The sequence below is a fragment of the Dermacentor variabilis genome, chromosome 4 (genome assembly GCF_050947875.1).
Source record: "Dermacentor variabilis isolate Ectoservices chromosome 4, ASM5094787v1, whole genome shotgun sequence".
Lineage (NCBI taxonomy): Eukaryota > Metazoa > Arthropoda > Arachnida > Ixodida > Ixodidae > Dermacentor > Dermacentor variabilis.
Genome location: NC_134571.1, coordinates 62,063,559 through 62,075,883, shown reverse-complemented (window position 1 = coordinate 62,075,883; position 12,325 = coordinate 62,063,559). Strand labels below are relative to the sequence as shown.

Below are 12,325 nucleotides of genomic sequence, written 5' to 3'. Positions count from 1 at the left end.
TTCGGCAGAGTACACGCGGTCATGCCAGTCCTTTGCACCTAAGTTGCTCGAGCGTGTACAAGTAAACAAGAATTAAAAAGTTGATAAGTTGAATTGGGTTCAGCGTCTGTGGCAGCGCATGGAACGGAGAAAGGGAAACAATGTCTGTACGCGCTTGAGTAAAAAAGAACATTGCAATCAAGCATAGCATATCACAGGCGAACTTGAATTTTATGTAGTTCATTCACAAAAGAAAACAAACAATGGAGAGCCGCGATAAAGGTGTTATTCACACCTCCCCTCTAATATCTATCTTTCCTTGTTTCGCATTTTTTTTCGTACTATCCACATTATTTTCTTCTTCGGTTAACAAAGAAAACAGACCTAATCTTTGTTTATTTCGCTGACTCTCTGGATTCCGCAGCTGTCAGACTATGTCCTTACAAATGGAAAGAAAGGCTTCGACATTCGGAGTGTGCACTGATTACTTCGATGGCTGCAATTGCGAGCCGGGGCCCTTAATCAAAGCCGTGTGTTGATAACGGTAGCGCGCTGTCTGGCAGCTGACTGTGCCTCCGTTGAGCCGCCATTGAGAAGGCGCTGCCTCGGACCGACACGCTGCGAACCAGCGCCCCTGACTGTCACCGTCTGTAACTTTGTGACTACCTTGTCAACATCTAGCGAGGTGCGAAAGGGGCAATGACACGATAATTGCCTCGGGTACTCGCGCGGCGAGAAGGTTGTGCTGCTACGCTGACTGGATCCTTGTGATGTTGACGACAGAGATATGGTCAGTTCCAAGTCTCACGCGAATCTTGCGGCATTCGCTCCGTCTGAGCCGCGGTGTTGCACTGCGCCAACCGCTCTCTGACAGACATGGAGCCGACCGAAAGTAAAAAGCTAAAGTCCCTGTATTAGCGGGCGTTCCTCTTTGATAGCTGGTCGAAAGAAAACAAAGAATCACCACCTACATTAGCTATCCACGAAATACTCGCTTTAAATGAACAATAGAATGCCACACAGAGCACAGGGTCTTACAGCGTCGGTGCTCTCTGTGCGCGTGTGTGTGTGTTTTTATTATTATTTACTGTATGTATAACAGCGCGTCTTTTATTCATCACGTGGAGCTGGTTAACCCCAACATGATCTCTCTAAGCATTATAATCATTGGTTACAATCATAAGAAGTGAAGCATAATGAAGCCAGAGAGAGCAGAACGTAATTGAATTGCTTTCTGGGGTTTTACGCGCCAAAACTACGATTTGTAATGAGGCACGCCGTAATGGGGGATTCCGCATTAATTTTTGCCACCAGAGGATATTTAACATGTCCCCAATGCACGGGAAACGGGTGTTCTTGCATTTCTGCCCCATCGCAATGCGGCCGCCACTGCCGGGATTCGATCCCGCGACTTCGTGCTTAGCAGCGCAACACCGTTGCCGCTAAGCCGCCACGGTGGGTAGAGAGCATAGGGGACGTTATTGATACGATTAAGGGAAATGTAGAAATAATCAGGTACAGGTAAATGAAAGTGGACGAAACGATAAGTTGCAGCCGGTGGTGACCGAGCCCACATCTCTGCATTACGAGGAGATATGTGTGTTCTGCCTTCATTATCTGTCACTTCTTATAATTGTGACATAAGAAAGCGAGAGCCTTTCGAATGCTCTTACTGCGCTCTCTCATCGCGAAGCGAAAGCGTAGAATTTGGCGCCCTTGATGCCGTGAGGTATAGCATACAACAGTTTATTGGCCAGCTGCTTGCTCCTGAGATCACGTGTTACGTGACCCTTGCGATGAAAAGGACGTTCCACCTACGCCGCCTTGGCCATGAGCCGCGCTTGCCAACAGACCTGTGGTGCTAACCTAGTACACATGCAAGTACTTGTACACATGTACGCTTTAATATGTAAAGCACCGCGAGCGTATGAAGGGATGTGGTTACGGTACTCACCTGCGGCAAGCTGTATTTTTGTGCACTTTCATTTTTCTTTACCTTATTATTTTTAAATGTCTCAATTACACACGGTAATCTACTTCCTCTACGGTTTCTCAGGTTTCGTTATCTGCCACTTCTTATCATTGGGACAAAGAAAACAAAATCGAGCCCCTCGATTGCTCCCATTCTCTTCACTAAATCTTGAGCAACTCGAAGCGCTTGCCCCAAACTTCCAGGGTTGTCCAGTAGACTTTGTCCTCTTCCTTGAAGGACTGAAGGGCTATAAGACAATGTGCCTCCCGTAATGTTAGAATTTAGCGCGCTTATACTGCAGTGTAAGTCAAACGGACACTATAAATACCAACTTTAGATCTATTTAGGCAAGCAAAGTATACTCCGAAACTCCCCTGGGCTTTTATTTGGCGGGAAAAGGCTGACTGCAAGGGCAGATAATCGAGGCCGCAGTTTACCTCTTTGAATTTTGAGCTCAGACCGCATCGTGGTAAAATCGTAAGACCCGCAATCTAATACTAACACTTCTATGAATCTTGGTAAAATGGGTGGCCAACCGATCAGAGCCATGTTAAAGCTTACAATAGTTTTCAAGTAAACTTGTACAGACTTGAGTCATCCCCGCATTTCGATGGGGGCGAAATGCGAGAACACCCGTGTACTTAGATTTATATGCACGTTAAAGAACCCCTGGTGGTCGAAATTTCCGGAGTCCTCCACTACGGCATGCCTCATAATCAGAAAGTGGTTTTGGCACGTAAAACCCCATAATTTAATTTAGACTTGAGTCAGCTCTGTGAATGGTACAGCGTCACCTAAAGAACTTATTTTAGAATCCGCGTGGGCTTTGAGCTGTTTGCTCTCAGCTGAGTTTGATCTTGGTGTATGCCTCCCGAGAGTTGAACAGATGTGCGAAAGCTTTTTTTTGTTGTTGTTGTTCTTGTCATTGTTCCGGGACCTCTTCTAAGTTCAAACTCTGAAGAATAGAATGGGAACACATCCGTAAGTGTATTCCGCTTCACAGTAACGCATGCGAAATATTTATTAACTGCAAAATGTTGTTGTTTAAACACCAAGCTGCTAATTATTTCGCAAAATCAGGACAATGTGCCCGCGCGATATAGTTCCCGAGTGAAGTATTCTTCTATAGCACTTTCCTTGGCAGCCGACGTTCTTCCCGTGTACGCGCACCCGTGACCGAGCAGACAACATCACGCCCAGTCAGCCTTTGTGTTGCTGTCAAGGATGGCGATAAGCGGTACACGCCATAAAGCGACCGGGCCCGCACTGCAACAGCGATCGGCGCCCACCGCGTAGCAATCGCGCCATGGACTCCCCGAGGAGCTGGCTCGTGGCAGTCGGCTGCTGCTGGGTCAACGTCTTCACGTTCTGCATGATCCGCTCCGCAGCCGTCGTGTACGTGAGCATCATCGAGACGTTCCAGACGACGCGCGAAGAAGCCTCCTGGCCGGTGACCCTGGCAGCCACATGCTACTTTTCTGCAGGTGACACTGCTGTGTCTCTATATACTGTTATAACGTATACGCGGGATGAATGCAGTACGTGCATATGCGGAGCTCTGTAGATTCGGCGACTGTCTTAAGCAGCGACCACAATAGACTTGTTCTCGACGCATGCCGCGTGCGTATCGGCCTGAGCGTTGAGAGGGCTGTAATGCTGCCCGAAGTTTGTTCATTGTAGGTGTACCCCCGAGTGAAGACGAAATGCCGCAGCACCCGTTTCGACCCCATTATAATGTTTTAGTGCAGGGCCTATGTCACTTTACCGTTACCGCTTGAGTACGGCCTTAAGACGACCACCCGTTGGTTCGGCGAGTGCCGCATATCTTAGCCGCGCCTGAACGAGCAGAGCTAACAAGCCATATATATATATATATATATATATATATATATATATATATATATATATATATATATATATATATATATATATATATATATATATATATATATATATATATATATATATATATATATATATATATCCGCAAGTACTGTACGCCCATGTCGCAAATGTGGTGGCTGCTATAAAGCGAGAATACAGGCTACACATGCCAAATGTCGTGTGCGTATAACCGCATTGTTATTAGTATTATGTGCCGCAGATACATAAGCTTCAGGTGAGGTTTGCTCACTTGAGGCTAAAGCCGCAAATATCTTCGGTTAATATGTCGGTGTGTCAGTGGTAAAACATGCATGCTTGCGCTATTTATTTAAGCATTGTGGACTTGAAACTTCTTGGTCGAAAATATTACGTACCTGCGTGGCTATGCGTACGGATGTTTGACACTGACCGAATTCGTGGCTCGCTGTCTTGAGCTCAAGGTTAGCCACAAGTGAAAACTATTTACACACAGTTTACAGAGAAGTGCCAAGTGTTACCGTTTTTACAGGCAAGGTCATGAGCTCACAGGTTCCCAGAAAAGCCACAAGGTCTTTCCGACATGCTATGATCAACTGCACAGCTATGCAGTTCGAGTGTGAACCTTCTACGCTATATCTTCACGCATGAGAAAAAAAAAAGTAAACGCAGATGACACACAATTGATCTGTGTCCTCGCCCTCCTGAGGACATGCTGGGGAGCGCAGTTTCACGGTCTCACGTGGTATCACAAAAGACATGGTACAGTTTTGTAGAGCTTGCGATGCCGACACTATCGCGACAGCATTAAGCTCTATTTCGAGAGTCCGATATACGTGGATGGCATGTGTTCATCGGTTTTATCTTTGATATAGATTCCTCGTGTCACTTGGAACAGTTTCTAACTCGGATTCCTTTGTTTCTTTCCAGCCCTGATAGCAGGTATACTTGCGAGGCACGTGGTCGTGTGGAAGATCACCTTTACCGCGTGCCTTGTCGCTGCTATCGCAGTGTCCTTGTGCTTCTTTGCCACCGGCGTCACCTACCTGGCCCTCGTATACGGAGTCGTTTACGGTAATGGTGTTATTTAACTAGCGTTCGTGATGGTGCACCCGCATGCCTCGTTGTCTTCTCAAACGCATTATGCCCGCTGCTGATTAGAAGGGAAATACGAGTGAGAGTATAGGTGCGGAGCTCCACTCCTGACTGTTAGGACTTTAATAACCTGTAGGGGACAGGGAGGAAACCGTGTTGAGTTACATTACTCACCTGTGCGAGTTTATCTTTATACTGGTTTTGTGTGGTCTTCCACTCACGTAACAGAGGTGTGGATTTACACCTTCAGCTGCCAAGAAAACTTCCAACTAAATCCTGCGCTCTCGCGGCTAACAATGCTTGGCACACCTTCGTATTCATTTAGTAGCAGATGGTGCGAAACGCTGTTATAGATGTCAGGATGGCCGAGTGGTCTAAGCCGCTGCGTTGAGGTCGCAGTCCGTTCTAGCGGGCAGTGTTTCGAATCCCACTTCTCAAACGTTTGTTTTTGCTCATTTGATTATTTTTATAGGTAATTTTCTACAACGTCAGTTATGAATACTACCTTGACTTAAGCAGCGCGAAATAACATAGACAGAGGGAACAAAAAACACACACAGCGCCGACTATCAAGTGAGGATTTAATGAAAAAGAAAACAGACAGACGTATAAATAGACGCGCTGAAGAACACACGTGGTCCCAAGAAATAGTTAGACAAAACCTTGTTAGTTCCTACGTCTCTTAGTGGTAGGCGTCCAGGTAATCCAACTCAGCGTAATGGATGGCCTTGCGACACGCGCTTCAGCCGACTTGCTTATAAAGAATGCTTCTTCTATTTCTTGTGCCACTTTGTGCCTGATTCTCGAGAGGACCGTTGTCTCGACAAACATAGGTGCGCACCCGCATTACTTGCAGTGTAATGATAAGTTTGAACACGGCTGTCCCCTCAAAGAAGCTCTGTGGCCCATTGCTCTGTTATTGAGACAACGACCATCCGTTTGTCCGAAATAACAATTCCGGCAAGATAACGGAACGCTATACACAGCATCTTTGCCGCGCTCGACCGAACTTTCGCGGTGCTTGATCGTGCACTCACAAATGCTATGGCTTTTGCCTTTTATCTTGTTGTTCACTGCCGCGCAAAGCTTGCCAAGCTTATTGTTGCGGTGGTGCACCTATGTTTGCTGAGATAAAGATACTCTCTAGAATCAAAGACAAGGTGGCACGATAAATAGAAGCAACATTTTTTTTATGAGCAAATCGTATGAAACGTATTTTCACGAGGACAACCCTTATGCTCCATGACGCTGAGTTAGATTACCTAGACGCCCACCCCTAGGTTACGTAGCAACTAAAAAGGTTTTGGAAGAGTTGCGCGCATAAAAGGAGGAACGCAGGAAAAATATGATGTAGACGGAAAGGGCGCAATTCCATCTACCTCGCTTTTTTGCTGTGTTCGTACTTTCATGCGCGCAATTCTTCCTAACTTGGCCATGCACCTACTCACCCAGCAATAAGTCCTTCTACAAATGTTTTGTCTAACTTTTTTAGGACCACGTGTGCGGAGCTGTCTCCAGGCCATCGCCTGGAGACAGCTCCAGACGAACACCCTCCCTAACCCATTCCAGTTGAAACGTATCTTCCTAGATAATCATCAGGACGACACTTGCAAATTGTGCCAGAAAGGGCCAGCAACACTGAAATACATGTTGTGGGAGTACAATGAAATTATAGGGATAATGACAGTTACTCCGCAGACCCTGTCGTCGAGGGGGGTTGCTGCTGTGCGTAGCTCGATCAGACCTTGGCATCTAGACTTGGCCAGTCCAGCAAGCCCGTGAGGCGCCGCTGAGGCAGGGCCTTGGCATTCCCCCGTGGGAGAACAAAGCCCGGGTCGCGTTAAACCTTGCCTGACGTTCAATAAAGTTGTATCCATCCATCCATCCATCCATCCATCCATCCATCCATCCATCCATCCATCCATCCATCCATCCATCCATCCATCCATCCATCCATCCATCCATCCATCCATCTGTCTGTTCTTTCTTTCATTCCGGCTATATTAATTCGCGCTGCCTTGGTCAAAGATGCGTTACCAACTCGCCCAACACGCCACCCTTCTGCAGGAATACTTCTAGCGAAATCCTGCATTGTCATTTCCGGGTTCACCGCTTTGGTCGTATATGTGGGTTACCTCAAACAATTGCTATTTAAGGCCGTTATATGCACTGCAACGAAGCGCATGGCTTCATAGAGCATGGAAATGTGTTTACGATTTCGAAACGACCACCAGCGGCGTAATAACAGTATAAGGTTGAAAGTTTGTTGATCTATTACGATGTAGGTACGTACGTGCAAATGTGCAAACGGAAACACTATGGTTCCAAGGAGATCTCAGTGTTTTTTTTTTTTATCGTTAAACTGTCCAGGGCTAAGCGTTGGTCAGCTCTCCCTGTCAAGCACGGTGATCAACCAGCACTTCACCAAGTATCGAGCTGTTGCTTCTGGGCTCAACATGGCCGGCTTCTCCGTGGGCGGTCTCATCTTTCCGCCCACAGTCCAGTTCTTCTTCGACGAGTTCGGCTTCCGGGGTGCATTCTTGCTCGCAGGTGGAACCATACTAAACGGAACTGCTGGCACGCTACTGCAGCGCATACCAGCACCAAAACAGGCTCCTCAGCCTGCACAAGAGTCTGCGGAAGTCACTAAACAGAACATTCAAGACTCGGACACTACGGAGGCAGCGCGCGTGTTGTCAGAAACCACCAGTACGTTGCGCTGTCAAAATGAGGAGTCAGCCATCACGAAGCACAATATGAAGAGCGGCGTGAAAAATGCGGGTTTTGAGCCAAGCGAACCTGCCGACGGAAGCACCCCGACGGAAAACGTGCACGTGGTTGAATGCAGCACACGCTGTCTGAGCGTGAAAGAAAACATCATTTGCGGGCGAGATTCCCCCAAAACAAAAAGGAGAGCTAACTTGCCAGTAGATGCGGAGGCTCCCATCCGAAATATTCTTCGCGAGGACTACGTCACGCATAACGAGGACACGTGCCAAAAGGGTGCGCCGTTTCCGCTTCCTGTGCATAAAGCCAAGTTAACGCTTAGTGCAGAGCAGTCTTCCAGCAAGCTCTCAGTAACTGCTGCGGAAGTGCACCCTACAGAAGCGGCGCAGAGGACTTCCGGAGGTGTCAAGTCAGCGCTGCTGGCGGCCAAAGAACTGTTCAGTTTCCTCGCGCTTGCCAAGTACTACGTTGTGGTCCTGTCCAAAGCCGTTATCGTCACAAATGGAATGACGTTTTCTACAGTTATCATCGACCTCGCCATGGACCACGGCATAAACAGATGGAGGGCGCTCACTTTGATCTCGGCGTACACAGGCATGGACCTTATGGCCAGGCTCACTTCAGGGTGGATCACAGACAGAAAATTTTTGTCCAGGAACGCGTTGATGGCGTTCTGCATGTCAGTCTGGACGGCTGCTAACTTTTACTTCGCATTTGGTGACTCGTACCTCGTGCTCGTGATTGTGTCTTGCGTGGCGGGCTGGTGCAATGGTTCGACGCTGCCGTTGGTTCCGGTGTTGTACATGGAGGTGGTGGACATTGGTCGCTTCAGTGTTGCCTATGGACTAAGTTCATTCTTAGTGGGACTAACGGGACTACCAAGACCATCTCTAACAGGCAAGTGCAGGTAAAGGAAGTATATTAAACGCTATTTGTACCTTTTGACAACGCAGCTTGTTGCCTTACATGCCCAGGAATTTTGGACATTTCCCCTCAGTCTGTTGAACTTCGCCACAATACACCAGCATACCTTAACGGTTAACAATTTGGTGAAACTAAGCCGATATTTCGAAATATAATTTTTGAAAACGCTTCCCATTGAGTTACGCTGTTGTATTGCGGTGCAGCTCAACAAACTGCCGAAGGGGCAATGTCCAAATTCCTGGGCATGGTGATAGGCAAATTAGTTTAGTCGTCAAGTTTTGCCTAATTTGCATAAATTGAATAGTCAGCAGTGCGTTGGCCCGTATTGCAGGAAAGCTGCTGATTACCTTCTAAATGCGTTCGCTTTGTTAAGTTGTCTAGGCTGCTACCCCATTTACTGATTACCAGTTCTCCAGAATATATATTTCAGTCCTTTTTCGTAGCGCGCTCAAGTTGCTTCATTTTGTGCTCAAAGCTGGCAATTCGCAGCTATACCGACTAGGAGTAGAGGACTGGCCATTTTTGAAGCAGATGATATGGAAGTTCTGGTCCCTCCATCGTAGAAGGTGGTCAATGCACTTGTGCTCACGACCCCTACGCTCCAGTACGCATCCTTTCCGCGCTCGCGTGTCTTCTTGGGCTCTCTATTTTCCATCTCTCTTTAGGTTCACTTGCTCTGCTACCCCTGTGTACGATTTGAAGAGACCCGTTCTCTTCTAGTTAACCTCTCTGCCTTCCTCCCAAATTCTGTTTCCCTCTTTCTCTTTCTACCCCTTGCGTACTGTCGCTAAACTTTAGTTTCAACATGCAGGCTACTTCAGGGACAAGCTGGGAAGCTACTCGGGCCTGTTCCTTCTGACCGGTACATGCAGCGCGCTCTCCGCAATGCGCTGGACGTACGTTACCGTGCGAGAAAAGTGCTGCCGAAACCGACAGAAAGAATAAAGCTTGTACAGAATCAAAGTGCTGCCATAGCATGTCGTATTCGTGCCTGTTCTTGCCATCACGATTTCTCAGAAGTTGCCGAATTGAACGCGGATTCTACAAGGGACATATTACTGCTTTCTTTTTCTTCGCGCACTAAACAGACAACATGGATTCTGCTGCGCGAGGGTGATAACAGGAGGAAAGATGCGTGTGCTGTGTATCTTAAGTCCGCGTCCTTTGTCACAGGAGTTTTTAGTTTTAATGTAGTCCTGAAGAAGGAAAGAAACGAGCTGAGCTGCAGTGAGAGACTCGGAAATTTTAACGAATTCAGGGCGTGTTGCAGCAACGTACGTACCGGAACCACTGTGCAAGGGCACACGGCACACTGACCAATTCGGCAAGCGCATTTCAGTAGCCGCATTTGCTTTCAATGGTCATCGAAAGTGAGCACGTGACTGCTGTATTAATCAACCTTTGGCGCTGCAATACATAATCAAGATCACATTTCGGGGCACTTGCGCCTGTAGAAGGTGGGAAGTGAACAAAATAGCGCATACCAAATGAAAATTCCACCGAGCAATCCAGGGATGACATTTCAGTTGTTCTTTGTCTTTTGCGCAGTGATTCTCAATTGTTACTCTACAGATGCGCCGTACAAAAATATGCAGCGCCACATTTACAGCTGTATCACGTTTTGTTTTACTTTTTCTTCTTCTTTTTTTTTCTTATGTCAATTGACACTTTTTAATGACGGCATCATTTTCTTCAACACATCTAATAAGAGAGAGAAAAAGAAATGCTTGCAGTATACCAAAGGGACAAACTTTATCATCTCTTCGTTCTCTCCCAAAAAACCATAACCTCTCGTAACATCTTGTATTTAGGCCATCTACTGTAAAGGAAACAACCATACATCTGAAAGCTAGACAGTGACAGTGACAAGAACTTTAATAGAGTGTCCTGAGGAACTTTACTGGGGGGAACCGAAGGCTCCCCGATCAAGCTGGTGGCTCCGCCCACGACGGGACAGGGAGATGGTGACTCTCCGCGACGTCGCGGGCCCTCTGAAAGCTAGAGATCGCAGGGCTTTAGAAGACGCGCCCGCAATTATGCTTATCCAACATGAGCCCCTACGTACCGCAGAATTTTACTAAAGTCACTCAAAAGGCCTAAAGAGAAAAACAGAGACAGGGAAATGAAGTTATAACAACGAGGTTAATGGGAGAAGATTGCTAGCTCGTAACTCCCTTTTCGGAGTTAAATTATAAATAGCATAGAAAAGTTGAGGAGGCAAGCGAAGTAATCGCTGGTGGTGCACACAGGTGCGGTGGGGGCACTCAGTCACGTTCACAGCCTATCGTGAAAATAGGTCGCTCTATAACAAGCAAACAAACACAAACTATATAATTAACTAACTAGAGCTTTAAAGAATCCCTAAAGAGAACCATTAAGTTCATCTAGATCGGCGAATGTCGCTTCCGGAATCGGGAATCGGTTGATCTTAGCGTGGCAGGACGATCGGTGAACCTGGATTCACACGACGAAACGAATTCTGTGAACGAGTATGACACGCGACGCAGTGCCGCCGATCCTGTCGCCCATAAAGAGATGAGCTGTTAGCGACGCCATTCGTTGCTGCTAAGCCAGCTGATGCTCGCTGCCGGCCGCCATGCGAATTTAGCTTAAGTATGACGTAATAGTTCTGCGGAAACTCGCGAGGTGGAGGGAAGTAATTAACAAAAGGAAAATGGCACATCCACCCGAACGTAGCTAAATGCTAAAAAGGAAACCCATACGGGTTCCTCGAAGAAAAGCTTCGCAGTTGAAGAAAAATTCGTCCTTGTCCGGGACTCGAACCCGGGACCACCATCTTTCCGGGGCAGCCGCTCTACCATCTGAGCTAACCAGGTGGCTGAGACGGTAGAGCGGCTTAATTATTAGCTTAAGTTATAATTAGCTTAAGTATATAGGACAGGCGTCACAGTTACCTGGTACTTTTCGCACCAGGTCTCCATGACATCATAGATTTTGGCATTGCCTGCTCGGAGCTAGTTAATTACTGACGAATAAAGGAAACATTATGCACTGAGTTGGAAAGGAAGTGATGATTCAACTTCGCAACTTCTCCCAGGTCTTCCATAGAGGGGGGAAAAAGCGCGTATATACTCGAAAGTAGCATGATATTGGTGACGTCAGAAAGACGTGATCAGACGTACCTCTAAAAGTCTCTCTTAGCTGGAATGTGTCTCTTTAAGCTGAGCCTAGCGTCGCCTCTCGACTGAAGAAGACGCTATGATTCTCAAGAATTGCGGCGGAGTGTCAGTGAAGCACAGTGGCCACTTCAGCCGAGGGGTGGTACTGCCCTGCACTTTCTTATAGGGCTTGGTGGCGCAAGCCACCACCACGTCTCAAAAGGGACGTCCACAGAGTCTGTCCATCCATTCATACATCCTTTGAGTCCAGGTGGAGTATCCAGTAGAGGGACGTTCTACGCTCTAAAAAAAAGTTTACCCCCTCCCCCTTTTGGTGTATATCTGCCACACAGTGATAATCGCCATCTGCCTTGCTTGCGTTTCCTTTCTTGAAAACGCCGCGCCCGCTACTTTCCTGTTGGTAATGCTATGTCATGCTGATAACGCGCATGCCGTTTGTTACTGGGAAGTACCGGGGTCGCAGGGTTAAAGAAAGGAAATGCGGATAAGACAGATGACGTTTATTGTTGTGTGGCAAGATACGACTCAAAGTGTGTAAACTTTTCTTGGAGTGTAGAATGCTTAGCCACGTCATCACGGAGCAAGGAAAAAAAAACTAGAAGAAAGCACCACGCGACCATTTTGAAGT

At 47.1% G+C, this 12,325-nt stretch overlaps 1 protein-coding gene across 1 annotated transcript; it reads left to right on the top strand.

The window, feature by feature from the left end:
* Positions 1 to 1,286: 1,286 nt before the first annotated feature.
* Positions 1,287 to 9,518, top strand: LOC142579259 (monocarboxylate transporter 12-like). Its single transcript, XM_075689285.1, has 4 exons — positions 1,287 to 3,435; positions 4,742 to 4,885; positions 7,277 to 8,530; positions 9,369 to 9,518. The coding sequence occupies exons 1-4, from the start codon at positions 3,258 to 3,260 to the stop codon at positions 9,500 to 9,502; spliced, it is 1,710 nt and encodes a 569-aa protein (XP_075545400.1). The 5' UTR covers positions 1,287 to 3,257; the 3' UTR covers positions 9,503 to 9,518.
* Positions 9,519 to 12,325: the final 2,807 nt, after the last annotated feature.